The sequence below is a fragment of the Neovison vison genome, chromosome 6 (assembly GCF_020171115.1).
Source record: "Neovison vison isolate M4711 chromosome 6, ASM_NN_V1, whole genome shotgun sequence".
Classification (NCBI taxonomy): domain Eukaryota; kingdom Metazoa; phylum Chordata; class Mammalia; order Carnivora; family Mustelidae; genus Neogale; species Neogale vison.
The window spans coordinates 77,028,540-77,045,911 of NC_058096.1; the positions used below are offsets into that span (position 1 = coordinate 77,028,540).

The 17,372-nt window shown below is 40.0% G+C and overlaps 1 protein-coding gene across 2 annotated transcripts in view; it reads left to right on the forward strand.

Annotated features, from left to right (window-relative positions):
• MED12L (mediator complex subunit 12L) overlaps positions 1-17,372 on the forward strand; it is a 317,830-nt gene that overhangs the window by 80,659 nt on the left and 219,799 nt on the right. For both annotated transcript variants that reach the window (XM_044251605.1, XM_044251606.1), the window contains exons 12-14: positions 12,640-12,771; positions 15,980-16,106; positions 16,376-16,590. In XM_044251605.1, the coding sequence (XP_044107540.1) occupies positions 12,640-12,771; positions 15,980-16,106; positions 16,376-16,590 (474 nt within the window). The remainder of the gene's footprint in view (positions 1-12,639; positions 12,772-15,979; positions 16,107-16,375; positions 16,591-17,372) is intronic.

Consider the following 17,372-nt stretch of genomic DNA (forward strand, 5'->3'; position numbering starts at 1 on the left):
TTGTTTGTGTTGGGTGTGAAGGGAGAAGTAGCTGCATCTTTGGGTCCCTGAGGGACATGGATGGAAGGGAGAGTCTAAAGATGGCAGGAAGAGCTGTCTTTTCACTTCTCTCTTTGGTGCCCAAGGAAGCCGACTTTATCCTGAGTAATGAAAAGGCCAGAGCAGCTGCAGCACATAAGTTTCCTCTTTCTTTGCTGTTACACAAAACCATCACACGCCCAAACCTGAAAATATATATATTTATTGTTTCTTTTCTGCTTATTCATGAAGCATTCTCTGACTATGTATGATGAGTTCATACTGAGTTTTAGGCCCCAAGTCCAGAGCAGCTGCCTGAGTGCTGCCAGGGCCAAAGCAGGTCGGCATCCATGTAGTTGAGGAACTCTCAGCACCATGCAAAGGAGAATCTGTTTCTGTCATTGCTGGGCTTGTTACATGTTTTTCCCCCTGGCAGCTTGTAGTCCCAAGGTCAGGGTCAGTGTTCTTTTGGCTCACCAGCATATCACCAGTCTTTTAACACCATGTCTGGTACCCCATATGTCCTCAGGAAATACTTACTGAATTGGTTTTTGGGAGGCTTACAGAAAAGCTGCTGGGACAGTGAACTGGAAAGGAAAGCTCTCTGTGGGATTGGGTTTGGAAGGGTAGGGGTGCAGAAGGAAAATCTGTAGAGTATGTTGGTTTTAATGATGGTACAGGCTCAGAAGTATAAGAAAGCATGTGCAGGTGGAGGTAGGAGGGTGGCCGACTGAGTTCTCTGCTGAAAAATCAGATTAACTGTATTTCTTGGGCACATTATGTACAATTCACCTACTCTTCATGAGTCTCAATTTCCCCACTTATAAATGGGATTTCTACCTCCTGGTGATGTGAAACTGACCTGAAACAATATCGAGAAAACATTCAAGTGTACTATTATAACTGCAATATTTAGGGAGGCAGTTTAACTCTAGAGACATGGAAGGAATATGGTCCTATGGGTCCCTGGGGACTACTGTGGATACACGCAAACACACACACACACCCCCATCACACAGACCATTAATCTAAAATGCATAGCCAGGATCTGTCAGGCTTTTTACATTCTTTGATGTTCACAAAGATTTCCCCTCAGCAGGGAAGCCATCCGGTGAGACTGGCCCACACCGGGGGACGCGGCTGCAGTGCTCCCATGTAGTGAAAGAGATCATGCTCCAGTGTTCCAGGGTATTTTGAGTTGGTGTTATTGTTGTTGCTTTTTAATGTTTAAAAAAAGTCACTTTTAAAAATTAAGACTCAAGATAACAAGTTAAATGAGGCTGAGGTCAAGCAGACAAGGAAACACACCTGGATGGCTTTCCGTTGAGATGTGTGGGCTGAGTTTTAGAATTGTTGGTCACAGCCCTGCCAGAGCCACATGGTACTGGAGAAGTCACATGGTTTCCTATTGGGTGTCTGAAGGGTGGGTGGGTGGGGGGCCAGCCTCTTATGGCTACCATTTTCTTCTTTATTCAGGTAAATTTGTTGTGAGAGGGTGATTATATTAACATGGTTGGGGGTGGGGATGGCATGTCCAGACATTTAGACATTGCTGTAATTGTAAGGGTCAGTCATGAATCCACTTAGATTGTGGTGGGCCTCTTAGATTGTTTTTGAGCATGTGATGCAAGTCTTTTTTCTTCAGCCTTTTTAAAGTACATCTTGAGCACTAGGCCCCATTATGTGTTATGTCATCTGATTTAATTTTTCCTTGGCCAGTGAGAAACATGTTTAAAAAATTTTTTTTTCTTTATCTCCTACTTACAGATGAAGAAACCTAGGTGTAGAGATGATGAGTCAGTTGTCCAAGGTCATACCCAGCTCACTGGTGGGAAAATAGGATTGGAATCTTAAATGGTTCTAGAACCCAATTCTTTCTTTTAAACATTTTTTATTAAGAAAAAAAATTTTTTTTTAAAATTTTTAAGTAGGCTCCACACCCAGTGAGGAGCCCAATATGGGGCCTTTGAACTCATGACACTGAGATCAAGAGCTTGGCGCTCAACCAACTGAGCCACCCAGGCACTCCTAGGATCCAACTCTTGACTAGTACATTCTATTCCTTGTCCCACTTCTTTAATAAATCATTTTATCTCAGGTAAAACAAACACGTGTCAGATGTAATTTTGGAAAAAGGAGGGAAAAACCTTTATAGTTACCACAGTTTCCATGTTAATATTTGCATATTTATTTGTAGGAATAATCTCTGATTTTAAAAGGCATAACAATTTCAGCATAGTAAACAATATTTAAGTTAGAAAATCCCAAATCTTTGGGGCACCTGGGTGGCTCAGTGGATTAAAGCCTCTGCCTTTGGCTCAGGTCATGATCCAGTGTCCTGGGATCGAGTACAGAATCGGGCTCTCTGCTCAGAGGGGGGCCTGCTTTCCTATCTCTCTCTCTGCCTGCCTCTCTGCCTACTAGTAATCTATCTCTCTATCAAATAAATAAAATAAGATCCTAAAAAAAAAAGAAAATATACATGGGGAATCAGTCATTCATATTTAGGAAGATTTTTCACATGTGCATACTATTTATATGTAAATATGTCTTCTGGGTTTGTGGTTAACAGTCTTAGTCTTATGCTCTTCATGGTGATTCTGTGCGTTAAGTGCTATTTATGATCTTGTGCAACAGGCTTATATTCTATTAGCAGTTTAGACCACATTTTAACTTAATGCAATTCTTGAAATTCATCCAGATCTCTGTAATGTGCCTCAGGTTGCAAACCATATAACTTGCTAATAACACTGCTTTACATATTCTCCCTTGTCATTTATTGGTGCTATCATGAGACTTTTTAATCCAGATACGACCATTTTGTTTAATGTTGACTAAGCATGATTAATTACATTTATAAACATGTCCCGTTAGTCTCAGATTATAAAGCTATTGAAGAGCTTTATTCAGTATCTGATCTCAAGTTCTTTTAGTTTGCTGTTGCTTATGGTAATGAGTCATTGGTTTTTTCCATCCCCCCCCTTTTTTAAAACTTTTTTTTAAAAAAGATTTTATTTATTTATTTGACAGAGATCACAGATAGGCAGAGAGGCAGACAGAGAGAGAGGGAGTAGTAGGCTCCCCGCCGAGCAGAGTGCCCGATGCGGGGCTCAATCCCAGGACCCTGGGATTATGACCTGAGCCGAAGGCAGAGGCTTTAATCCACTGAGCCACCCAGCTGGCCCTTCCCATTCCCTTTGATGGTATTATTTTATAATATAGATAACATATTAACAAAGCTCTTAAAATAGCAATCTCATCAAGTATCTTCTAATTTCTGGAGGAAGCCTGACTTTCAGATGTAGTTGTCAATTGTTTTCCCTTCTTTATTTGTTACAGAAGATATGTGGTTTTTTTTTTTTTTTTTAAAGATTTTATTTATTTATTTGACAGAGAGAGATTACAAGTAGGCAGAGAGGCAGGCAGAGAGAGAGAGGAGGAAGCAGGCTCCCTGCTGAGCAGAGAGCCCCATGCGGGACTCTATCCCAGGATTCTGAGATCATGACCTGAGCCGAAGGCAGCCACTTAACCCACTGAGCCACCCAGGCGCCCCTATGTGGTTAGTTTTTATAGACTGTTATGTTATTGAGTGACCGAATAAGAACTGAATTAGGCTTAGTCTATCAAGTTTAAGCCCATCATTTCTAGGAAAGAAAAGTGTGACAGATCTTCCTGATGATGAGGACCTCCACATTTGGGGTACCTTTATTAAAGATGTAGATGGGACCCTAATGATGTTTATTTGCAACAGAGTTAACAATGATTTTAGTAGTTTACCACCGTGGGTGTGTCCAGAGTTCATGAGGCTAAATTAAAAATGCTGTTGTTTGAAGAACCTTGTTGATTTTTGAATTTTGTGTCCATTCGTTGTCTTTGTCTTTTTTGTTCTCATTATAGCAATTATTTTTTCTTGTCTTGTGTTTTTAAAAAATATTTGTTGAAGTACTAGTTATTACAATACAGTACAGTATGATTTATAGTGTTATTAGTTTCAGGTGTCTTGTGACTTTTATGCACGTAGGGTGGAATTTATTATTGATATCATGAAGTGCCCTTCAGCCCACAAATTGGACCCTTCTCCCACTCTTCTGCCTGGAAGGGGAGCATGTTGGCATATGAGCTCCTCCTGTGGAGCATGTAGCATGGATTTGATTCTTAGGTTAGTGACCTTGTAGCTTTGAGACATTTGACGAGTTATTTAACCTTCAGGCCTCATTTGCTGAAGACCCATAGCATTGTAATGAAAGCATCAGAACGGGGCATACTGTAAAGCAAACACTCCTTATATACATGAGCAGTAACCATTGTTCATTTTGGAACATTTCCTTTCGATATTTTCCTGGGTATTTATATACATATATATGGACACTTAACAGGTCGGAGGACATAAATGGATTACATTCTACAAAGTACTCTGCAGGATTTTCTTCTCTCTGCTTACTGTTGTCCATCATTTTTTGCTTATTTTTCTTCTACTTAAGATGTTCAGCTCTTTTATTCTAATAAAGTCTTCTAGTTCTCTGAGTTGGTGGAGGAAGATAATCATTTTATGTAAACTCTAGTAATGTTACCATATCCTTTCAAGTATCTATTTCTTCTTCCCATTGGCTATATCCTTCAGAATGATTCTTAGTAATAGTGTTCAGACCAGCATCCTTGACTCATTAAATTAGGAATGAGAATACATCAAGTACTTAGCACTTAATCAGCTGTTAGATTGCCAGATACTGTTTTATATTAAGTAAGTGCAGTGTGTATTTTGGGGGAGGAGAAAAAAATGTAAACTCCTCCCACCATTGTCTGCCCCGCATCTTACCTTGTTTTTGCTTTTGGTTTCAAGTAATACAGTGTTGCTTTTACTCTATGATGAAGAATATCTACTGTGTGCCAGACACTGTGGTAGATGGCTGAAAATAAAGCCATGAAAAAGACAAACCCTTGACTTATACGAGTGTGTGATCTAGCAAGTGATAGAAGAGGAACAAAGTCTTTGGAAATTCATTTTCTGCACACCCATTTGATTATAAGTCTGGCAGGTTTCTCAGGCGGTAGAAGTCCAGCTGTAACAGTGGGTGGCAGTGGCTGGTTGGAATGGGGTTTAGCAGCAGGCTTCCTGGTGTGTGTGTGTGTGTCTGTGTGCACGTGTGCGTGGGAGCTACTTGAGAGATTTCCATGTAACAGTGATGCTCCTTGTGCTTCTAGGGATCTTGATTCAGTGATGATGGGAGCAGCAGAAAGAATGGGCTTTGGAGTTAGGAATTAGGTCTCCTAGTTCTGCCACTTTATATCTCTCTGCCTTTGGACCTCTTAACCTCTGAACCTCAGTTTTCTTATCTGTCAAATGGTAATAGGAAGACCTACTGCAGAGTTTCTTGAGATTAGAGATGATGTGTGTGAAACACCCAGTGTCTGCTTGATATTTTCAGTCATTACTTCTGCTACTACCTGTGGCTAGAAATTTACAAGTTTTGTTACTATTATTGCCATGATTACATGTTTTAATTTATGCCGTGGCTAGAATTCAGATTCTTGACCCCCTGGTTTGGCTCTTTTTCTCTGGCCTTAATTTTATGTGCCACAGCTCAGTTTCTCTCTGTCTCTTTCATTCTTCTCTATCCTTGTCGCCTCTATGGAGTTGCGGACTCAGGGTGCACGCAGTGGACTATTAAAGTCTTACTATCTATTATGAAGTACCAGTATGAAAAGCTGCCTGTTCCTGCTCCTCGAGACTCCAGCTCTCCTTTATAGTATTTGAGATGGTAAAGGACTTTCTTTAGTTGTTCTCAGTGGCATGTCTCCATGTCCTCATGGATTATTTGAAACCAAAAGCTGGAGTTCTGATAATCCTGAAGCCACGTTGTGAAAGATGCCTGTTATATGGAAGTAATATTCTGTGCAAGAGAGCAGAACACTCCGATGTCATAAGCATCGGGAGTGGAGGCAGAAGAGCCCGGAGAAGCTTGGAGCTCACACAAAAGCCATTGTGTACTCTAGGAGGAGGGTCAAGACTACCTTCCCAGGTTCTTTTGAAAACACAGTGTTGCTGTACTTACTTAGCTCGTATCCTGAGATTTATGCTGTGGCAAGAGTTTTATTAATTAGCTGAGTGGTCTTGGACAAGGTATTTAACATCTCTATGCCTTGGGTTCCTTAATTGTAAAATGGCAATGATAACTAGCTCATAGGTAGTAAAGATTAAAAGAAATAATTCCTGAAACACATTTATTGCAATGTTGGACTGTAAATTGAGTAAGCACTCAATAAATGTTAACTATCTTTATTACTGCCTGAAATTTGCCAAGATAACTTTATTCATTATTTTTAAGGGTGATTATAAGTCCATACTAAGTAATTTTATGTTTTAAATTTTCATTAAAAATGACTGAAAAGAGGAGTATCTGGGTGGCTCAGTTGGTTAAACATCTGACTCTTGGTTTCGGCTCATGTCATCATCTCAGGGTCCTGAGATCAAGCCCCACATGGGGCCCTGCACTCAGCGCAGAGTCTGCTTGGGATTCTCTCCCTCTCCCTCTACCCCTCCTCTCACTTACACATGCATATGCTTGCTTGTGCTCTCAAATAAATCTTTAAAAAAAATGATCGAAAAGGTCAGGAAGTTTCAGCTTTTAATTTTGTTGTGTCTCTTTTTGTCAGTTAATAAATGCTAAGATTTTAGTAATGGCTAGAATAAGCAATACATATGGCAGAAAACGTATCCTGAAAAAAATTTTTTTTAAAGATTTTATTTATTTGTTTGACAGAGATCACAAGCAGGTAGAGAAGCAGGCAGAAAGAGAGGAGGAAGCAGGCTCCCTGCTGAGCAGAGAGCACGATGCGGGGCTCAGTCCCAGGACCCTGGGATCATGACCAGAGCTGGAGGCAGAGGCTTTAACCCACTGAGCCACCCAGGAGCCCCCTGAAAAATATTTTTGATCAGAATAGAAAGTTTTGTCTGGTCAGGGGTCGTCTCTTAGAATCCCAAATGTTTTTCAAGATTGAGCACAGAATAGCACAACTGATGAGTTCCTGATAGAGTGATTTTGTGTGTGTGTGTGACCAAAGAATTGCCTAAAGTCATCATTGCTCGTGGGAGACCCCAATTCAGAATTTGGCAACTAAAGCTAAGAGGATAGGGTACCCCTCTGTGAATCCCCTGGAGCAGGAGGAGCAGTACTAGGAGAAGTAGGGGTGCTTCTTCTGGAAGGAGGGAGGAATGGTAGGCTGGCAGGGAGCTGACCTTGTCTGAGAAGGGAGAAGGCTGTCGGAAGGGACTTGAGCCTTACTTGTAATCATGCATCTTTGACTTCCCCTTTTCCTTTCTTCAGTGGCAGGGCCTTCCAGGCCGCCTTCCTTATTTTAAACATCTTTAATTAGATACTGAAATATCACCATTTATCTGCAGAAAAATAGAAAGAAAAATTAAACAAACACTACAAAAATGCCCATAGTTCATTGTCGAAGACAAATGCTCTTGCCTGTGAACCATCCATAAAGATTTTCTCTTTCCCTGTGAGTTCACCGTCTTTTCTCTGATTTGATCCATTAAGAACCTCTTTTAAATTTCGGAGGGAATCTGTCAATTTCTGGGGGCTAGAGGAGGAATAGTGTTTTAGTATCATGCTTTGCTGATAACTTGAGTACTCCTATCTTCTTACTTTAAGATAATTTCCTTGGGTTATATTTTTAGAGATTGAATTATTAGAGCAAATGATATGAAAAAATAGATATTTTAAAGGTTTCATTTTTTAGATAGCATGAGCAGAAGGGAGGAGATAGAGGCAGAGGGAGAAGCAAGACTCCCTGCTGAGCAGGGATCCGGACGAGGGGCTCTATCCCAGGACCCTAGGACCATGACTGAGCTGAAGGCAAACACCCAACTGACTTAGCCACCCAGGTGTCCCATTTGCCACTTTTTATGTGCTTGTTTAAAATTTCTTTGAATTTCCTGTTGCTGCCATAGCAAGTTAGCAGAAATTTAGTGGCTTAAGACAACACACATTTTTTCTCTTGAAGTTTTGGAGGTTATGGTCTTATTGGGCTCTAATCAAGGTGTCATTTGGGCTGCATTCTTAGGGAGACTGTACGGGAGAATCCATTTCCTTTTGTTTCCCAGCTTCTACAAGCCACCTGCATTCCTTAGCTTGTGTCCCCTTGCTCCTTCTCCAGAGTCATCAGCACGGCATCTTCCAGTCTCTGACCTTGGCTCCTGCTTCTCCTGTCAAATCTCTTTGACTCACAGCTTCTGCTGTGCTTAAGTTGGTTCCACCCAATAATCTGGGATAATTCTCCCCTCTTGACATCCTGAACTTAATCACAGCCACAATGTCCCTTTTGTCATTTAAGGTAATGTATTCATATGTTCTGGCTTTAGCATGTGGACATCTTTGGGGTTGGGGGTGTTATTCTATCTCCCACTTACTTGTTTCTCCTTTTATTCATCTCTCTCTTAAAATTTAACTCATTTTTCAAGATTTTTCCCAAAAAGCCACTTTCTGAAAGAAAGCATTTAGTAGTTCCCTTCAGTATTCTCTCATAGCTCCTGTTAAATGTTGACTCTGAGATAATCTTCATTTCCCATTTTTTCCTTTTCATTTCATTTCCTTCATTTCCAAATTATTTGTATACATGTATGTCTGTCCCAGTTAATTACCATCTTGTTGAAGAGAGGGACTGAGTTTATATCTCAAAAATTTTTTTTAAGGTTTTATTTATTTATTCATGAGAGACACAGAGAGAGAGAGAGAGAGAGAGAGGCAGAGGCAGAGAGAGAAGCTGGCTCCCCACTGAGCAGGGATTTTGATGCAGGACTTAATCCTAGGATCCCAGGATTATGACCTGAGCCTAAGGCAGACACTTAACCATCTGAGCCTCCCAGGCACCCCTGTATTTTGAACTCCTAAATTTCCTCAAATTTTTGCCTTGAGTGGCGCCTGGGTGGCTCAGCTGTTAAGCGTCTGCCTTTAGTTCAGGTCACGATCCCAGGGTCCTGGGATCCAGCCCCATATCAGTCTACCTGCTCTGCAGGAAACCTGCTTCTTCTTCTTCCTCTCCCCTGCTTGTGTTCCCTCTCTCCCTGTGTCTCTCTCTGTCAAATAAATAAGTAAAATCTTAAAAAAAATTTATTTTTGCCTTGAGGTTTTTATATGTTAAATCATATTTACTAAATTTCACTTACCAAATAATTATTGTTTTAAAGAAGTGGAGCTTAATATTCTTAGAAATTTGTTTATAGAGTGAGAATGTACTTCAATTTACATATTTGAAATTATGATGTCCTGTTGGCAGTTACTTGAATTAATTTGTAAGATAGCATCTGGTAGGCAAATGGGAGCAATCCTCTAATTTTCCAAAAGTTGACTGATGCAGAGTAGTGGGGGAGGGGTGCAAGGATCTGCATGTGGGGAGTGTAAGCCACGGCTGTCTGTGTGCATGTGCACTAAACATGTCTGATTGAATATACCCTGGAACTGGGACTAGAGTGAAAAAAGCAGAATATCCTTGTTTTCGGTAGTGGAATCTAGAAGGGGCTTCTTGGTAAACATAGCTTAAAATGTGAATCAAAACTTTGTAGTAATTAGTAGGGGTCAGAGGGGGAGTTTTCACTAAAAAATTATCTTGAAAAATATGCTAAAATTATAAAAGCATTTTATAACTAATAGATAATTTTTCAGTAATAATGAACTAATTAAAGTACATTATGACCAAAATACATAAATGTAATTATTCATATTGCAGGGGCCGTTTGCTTTAAAGTTGGTATCAGGTGACCTGATTTTCAGTATGATTTTCTGAGAAGTTAGCAATAGAACATCTTTAGTAATATCTTACTGTTTCTTTTAAACTGGATACAGAACCTATGTATCCCTCCATCCCCACCACTCCAATATCCTGAGGAAGGCCTGGCATTGTTTGGTAGTCCTTCTGATAGTCCAAAAGAGTAGGCTTTGCACTGTTTGAATCTGGCCAGTATTAGGAAGTATTTACTGGTTGAAAATAGATTATGGGCCTATAATTGAAATTAATATAAGAAAATTTCTGTAATAAGATTTTGTATTTTAAAAACATAATCTTTCAGCAGCATTTTCCTTGGGTTTTTGTAATTCACTTATTTCCTAATAATTACAAATTGAGACCACAGCTATAGCAGGCGGACTGCAGGCCCTCCTGTCTTCAAGTTAAGATCTCAGATGTGTCTGTAAGCTGGGATGGACAGATGCTTATTGCCTATGAGATACGGAAAGTGCAGACAGTTGGACTTAATTATTTCCTCCTCCATGTTGTCAAAACGTCTTGTAGCTTTTATGTTTTTTAAAGTGTATTTTATTTGTTTATTTATTATTTATTTAAGTAATCTCTACACCCATCATGGAGCTCGAACTTACGATGCCAGGATCAAGAGTCGCACACTCCTCCAGCTGAGCCACCAGGCACCCCACGTCTTGTAGCTTTATGATTAGTTGTTTTTTCTGTTTTTCTTTCTAGAAGGTGAACTTTTAGAGGTCTTTTACATTTTTTTCCCTCAGTGCCTAGCATGGGTCCTTAATAAGTGCTTCTGGAAGTGAATTGACTCCTTCCTAGGGCTTATTTTCTAGCATGTCACTCCAAACCTGTGGTCCTGATCTGGATGTGTTAAAAAGAAGTGTTTTCCCTTATATGTGCTCTTCTGTGCACGTTTAGGTCAAACAGAGTCCCTTACTTAAGTTGAGTGAGTCATTCCTTTATTTCTTTGTAGCCTATTTTTATCTTATTTTAATGATGCAGAAGAAAATATAAAAAACTATAAATGCAGATATGATGCACATTACAGTTTTAGTAAAAACTGATGGTAGTATTTTTAGGGTAACTCCTTTTGATCTCTGTAATGTAAATCTAAGCATGTAGTGCTTCACTGAATTTACTTTTTATGTTTTTCCTTATCTCTGGATTAGATTGAATCCAGGCAATCTAATGAATCTAGTCTCTTTCTCTCTTATTTTTTTTATTTTTTAATTTTTTTCCAATTTATTTATTTTCAGAAAAACAGTATTCATTATTTTTTCACAACACCCAGTGCTCCATGCAAGCTGTGCCCTCTATAATACCCACCACCTGGTACCCCAACCTCCCACCCCCCCCCCCGCCACTTCAAACCCCTCAGATTGTTTTTCAGAGTCCACAGTCTCTCATGGTTCATCTCCCCTTCCAATTTACCCAAAAGCACATACCCTCCCCAATGTCCATAACCCTACCCCCCTTCTCCCAACCCCTCTCCCCCCAGCAACCCACAGTTTGTTTCATGAGATTGAGAGTCACTTATGGTTTGTCTCCCTCCCTATCTCTTTCTCTCTTAAATGTTATGTTCAATCTTAACATATTTTAATTCAGTTATTTCTCTTAATTTAAATTAAGAGACCCAGAGATTCTTTTGAGATCCTCCCTAGATAACATTTCTTTGTTTGAGTCAATATGTGTTTAACCAAATTTAGGGTAGGATGACTAAGAATCTTGGAATAAACTGGTTTTCATGATCTAAATTGTTTGCTAGTACCATAAACTGATTAGGGATTCTTACCCTGGGATGCTTGGGAGTCTTCTCAGAGTCCATGAACTTTCTGAAAAGTTGTGCTGGATTTATGTGTTAATGTCTGCATATTTTTCCTGGGAGTGTGTTTATAACTCTTATAATCTTAATTGAGCTTATGGATTCTAAAATGTTTAGGACCTCTCACATGAAAGCCAATACGTGATTCTCCAGTTCTTGTGGCATAGTGTTTATAAAGCTGGACAAATATTAAAAACTGGCAGGTGATGTTACATTGCTTGGCTTGCACCCTTTAAGAGGAAAGGTGAGGTTACATAAAGGGATGATTCCTCTTTTGACCTAACTCCGCCTACCTGTCCCACATTCATGTCACTTGGGTTCCTGTGACCTTTCTTGGACCCCTCTGATCTTCAGTCTGTGGTACCCATTTCTGGGCCATGGCAACCACAGCTCGTAGTTCCGGGAACAGTGCTGAGCCCCGCACAGACCCAGGATATACTGTCCTCTGCTGTGTCTTCTTTTAATTTTTGTTTCTGATGCTTTGTTGTCATTTCTCCTGTTTGTTGTTTCTAATGCAGCGAGGGTCTGGCCGGCTTTCCAGCCTCCCCTCCAGTTCCTTTCTGTTCCTTGTTGGAGTGGGTGGCTTGTTTACCGGACATGTTCGGATTAGGTAGTGAGTGAGGCTCTGAGTGCGAGGGGGCCAACAGTGGAGTGAGTGCTTGGGGTTAGGAACAGCTCTTCTGGATATTCATTGCTCAGTTTCCCTTTCTCTTGGCTTTTGATGCTGAGTTCTGGAGGATCAGTGGGGCTCTGTGATAATTCTGTATAAATGAAAGACAGATACAAGGAGATTGGAGACTCTAATTCCCTTGAAATTGTCACAGAGTGAGCTGTTCCAGTAAGTGATTTCCTTCCTTGTCACTTAAGTGTTGCTCTTTATACTTCAGTTAAAAGGGATTTGGGAACATTTTTGAGAATGACTATAATAAAATATAAGCAATCTTAAAGCTTTAAAAGCATTACAAAGTCCGTTGCTTGCTTCCCATCATTGGGCGAACGCTTCACTTGACATGGCTGGTCCCCCTTTCTCTTGACTGTAGGTCGCCCCCAATGATGAAGCCGTGGTGACCCTGCTGTGTGAGTGGGCGGTGAGCTGCAAGCGGTCGGGCAAGCACAGGGCCATAGCTGTGGCGAAGCTCCTGGAGAAGAGGCAGGCGGAAATTGAGGCAGAGGTAGGTTCAGTTTTCTTTCTGGATGGAACGCCATCATTTAAAAATAACCGTTTTTAATCCATATGCTATTTTTTTTCCCTGTCTTCATGGAAAAAAGGGAGAATATACAAATTCACGTAAGGACAAATTCACATAAGGAGAATCACAGATTCACATAAAGGATCCCTCTCAGTTGACGAAGCCAATAATTTATATTCTGGACTAATTTAAAATTGTATCTTTTAAAATAAAACTTTAACATCTGATTTATTTATTAAAAAGATATTATTTATTTGACAGAGAGAGAGGGAGCACAAGCAGGGGGCATGACAGAGGGAGAAGGAGAAGCAGGCTCCTTGCTGAGCCAGGGAGCCTGACATGGCACTCGATCCTAGGACCCTGGGATCACGACCTGAGCTGAAGGCAGATGCCTAACGACTGAGCCACCCAGGCACCCCTAACATCTGATTTAGAACAAAGACCTCTCCCAAATGAAGTTGAGACACACAGGCACATATATACATTTTGTATTATATACATATGAATACACACACAACACACACACACTCACATACATGGAAATGTATATATTATACAACTTTTTTAAAGCTACATAATATAGTGAATCTGGAAATATTTTCTTTTCTTTAAGATTTCTTTATTTGACAGAGAGACAGTGAGAGGGGGAGCGCAAGCAGGGGTGGGGAGGTTAGAGAGAGAAGGAGGCTTCCCAGTGAGCAGGGAGCCCGATGTGGGGCTCAATCCCAGGACCCTGAGATCATGACCTGAGCCGAGACCTGAGCCGAAGGCAGACACTTAACCAACTAAGCCACCCAGGCGCCCTGGAAATATTTGCTTGAGGTAGTTCTGATTTTGAGATTACAGATACCAATTTGTATTAGTTTTATGATTGTATTCTGGCCCTTGGAAGTGGATTAAAAGGAAAAAAACAAAGTTAGCTTGATAAACTCTAGCTTTTGTTGAGGGAAAATTATTAAGCCAGCCCCCTTATCTGCCCATAAGATCGGGAGGGCTGGCCAGAAGAGAGGCTGTGGGTGGTGTGAGTGGCCTGCCCTCTCCTCCTCACCCAGACCGCTGCAGGGCCCTCTCCTCTCTGCTCCCTCACTCGCCTGCCACCTTGCTCCTCACAGCAGCCACAGCCATCTTTTCAAAAGGCAAGCAGATCATGTTTTCCCCTTATGCAGACTCCCAATGGCTCCTTACTGTGTCCACAGAGCCTTGTATGGGCCTCCCTGGCCTGCCTTTCCCTCCTGCCTCATTATTTCTCCCCTGGGGCATAGCTGCAGCTGCCGTGGCCCTCCTGAGTCTCCGGCAAGCCAAACCAGCTTCTGCCCTGGGACCTGGGGCTTACTGTTCCTACTGGGTGGCACACTGCTCCCCAGTCTTCCCATGGCCAGTTCCTTTCTGCCACTGCTAGTTTAGGCAGTGTGGCTTTCTAGCATTCCTAGCTCAACATGGGTCACCTCCTCAGGAAGATCCTCTGTCATCCACCCTTCAGTCATTCTTTCTCTGTTTGACTCTCCTGTTGGCTTGTTGTTTAATGCCTGCCTACCACCCGCCAGAACGTAAGCTTGACAGCAGGGACCTTGCCCACCTTGTTCAGTGTTGTATCTTTGGCACCCAAAATAGTGTTCAGTACATAGCTGGTGCTCAGAAAATGTTGTATGAATGGATGAGAATTTAGCTCGTTTTTCTCTTACTAATAATACTCTTTCCTGTGAAGCTCTTAAAAAATGAAATAGGAAGAATATATCCATAGACATCACTCTCCAACTGTTGGGGAAGTACTCTTCACCAAATAAAAAGGATCATATTGTTCAAATTGGGGCTTGAAGATCCTGGGTTAAGTAAGGTGTGAAACACATGACCCATTTTACAATGTGCAGATTAGGAAAGATGTTTCATTGATTTATTTTTTTTTCTATGAATAGATAGACTATTTTACTGTGAATTGCAGGGGTTAAACTTTAGTAACCAAAGTTGAAATTCTCAAATTTAGTTGCTCCTTTTGGGTTGTTGTGTTTCATGTGCATCCCTTCTTCCAGTGTGTTCTAGAAACACACAGTCATTTTTGGAAGAAGCTCACACTGATGACTTTGTAATTTTTTATTATTTATTTATTTTTAAGATTTTATTTATTTATTTGACAGGCAGAGATCACAAGTAGGCAGAGAGGCAGACAGAGAGAGAGGGAGAAGCAATCTCTCTGCTGAGCAGAAAGCCCAATGCGAGACCATGATCCCAGGACCCTGAGATCATGACCTGAGCCGAAGGCAGAGGCTTTAACCCACCGAGCCACCCAGGCGCTCTGTAATTTTTTATTTTAATAAGCATAAATATTCACATCTAAAAAATGTATTCTCTCAGAGGTATTTAAGATAATTGATTGCTGTTGAACATCACCATTTTCAAAATTTTACCTTCGTAAAGAGAGGATGGATTAGGGAATTAATATCTTAATATAATAATATATTAATATTAAAGAATAGTAATAAAAATGGGAAGAGCAAAGGAATATGAGAAAGAATAGACAACAGGGTTCTGATTGCTTTTGAATTCTTTTTTGGTCTCCTAGTACTGTCTTAAATGCAGCTTCTCTAGTTCTGTGTTTCATGAACTGTGGAGATTCTACAGGTTCTAAGGGATCTTAACTGGTGAAGTGTGAGGGGTTAAGGAATCTTATCAGAGTAATTATGTTCACTTTCTCATTTGACAACATACTTCCGAACACCCCTTGCACACAGTTTTAAGTACACTAACCTAGCAAAAACAAACACACAAAAAAGTCAAACTCAGTAATAGCATGCCCCAAAATTTCTCAGGGTAAGTATACAGTTAAGCATGAACTCTTTAAAAATGAAGAAAACTTCAAATTATTTTTAGCAATTTTGCATAGGGACAATGAGTAGTTTATTATACTATGCTGTATATTCAGTGGACAGTTATAATGTGGTACAGAGTTTATAATTTACATGAATAATGTTTTTTAAGGGTGTTTTTTGAAATCATTTGAGTTGTTCTGGGGTAGTTTCCCTTAACTTTTAGAAATTATATTTACCTATGATGCATAGCCCTCAAGTACAGAAATCTCAATTAATTTTGCATGGTTTTTTTTGAGAATTTAAATGTTAATAAAAAACTAACAAATTCATAACCTACTGTGGCTACATTGCCGTCTGTAATTAACTGTGCTTATTTTTAATTTTAGAGATGTGGTGAATCAGAGGTATTGGATGAGAAAGAATCCATTTCTTCAGCCTCTCTTGCTGGATCTAGTTTGCCTGTTTTCCAGAATGTTCTATTAAGATTTTTAGATACACAGGCCCCCTCATTATGTAAGTAAAGTTCTTTGCTTCTAGATTCTAAATAAAAGATTGGAGCTAATTCTTCTTTTTCTTCCTTACTTGCATCTTAATCAAGAGTTCTTGGTGCTGAATGTAATGCATATTTTACTGAGCAAAATTTTGTCGCATGTTTTTAATGGAGATTTCTATGCAATTTTTTAAAATTAAGTGAGCTGGGTGCCTCATGTTAAGCTTTCCTATTTGGTGTTTTTTTTCCTACTATATCAAGGGGACTGAATTGTTGATTTTTTTCTTTATAGCGGATCCAAACAGTGAATGTGAAAAGGTAGAATTTGTGAATCTGGTGCTGCTCTTCTGTGAGTTCATCCGACACGATGTCTTCTCTCATGATGCATACATGTGCACCCTCATATCTCGAGGAGACTTGTCAGTCACCGCCTCGACCCGACCACGGTCGCCAGCAGGAGAGAATGTGGATGAACACTACCCAAAGGACCATGACATGAAAATGGAGGTATGGCCCTGGGAGTGGTGCCCCAGCCCTGAAAACAACTCAGCTGGGGAAACCCCTTTGAGAGGATCGTTTGGTGGTGGAAGGGTGATTACATTTTAATTGTATTCTCCTGTTAAAGAACTCATTTATCTCTGTTCCTCACTTACAAAGAAAACATATGGAATATATATATATATTCCAGAATTTTCTTTTGGATACACTAAAACTATTAATGAAAAGATTTGACAGTACATAACATTTTTTTATTGGACAGGAATTATAAGCTTCCAATTTTAGGTATTTCTAGTTTCCAGTTTTTCTTTAACATTGTGCCTTAAAATCAGACTGATTTTGGCCTAAAGTCCCTTTCTAAGGAACATCTTTTCCCCAGTTCATCCATTGCTTCTGTCTTTCCTACAAAATGGGACATCCTGTTTTGATCATAACATATCATATTTTCATTTCAATTAATTGAAAACTCTAAAATGTTGTGAAATTATTCTTGTCAAATTATTTCATACTACGACTATAATTTAATGCCAGTTTCTGGTGTTTTGGACATTGTTCCATATACTTAAGGAAGTTTTCAAGGCAGAAAGCATGGAGGTGGTAAAGAGAAAAGAGTGGAAAATGGTGAGAGATTGTGGAGGTTCCTTAAAAATCAAGCCTTATGATGGTTTTGTGAGCGCTTAAGCATATGCTGTGATGATATTTTTAAAAACACTGGTTATCCTTGTAATTGAAAGACCTGATATTAGAATTACATGTGTGGATTCATAGTTCGTGTTCTCAAGATTTGGTGA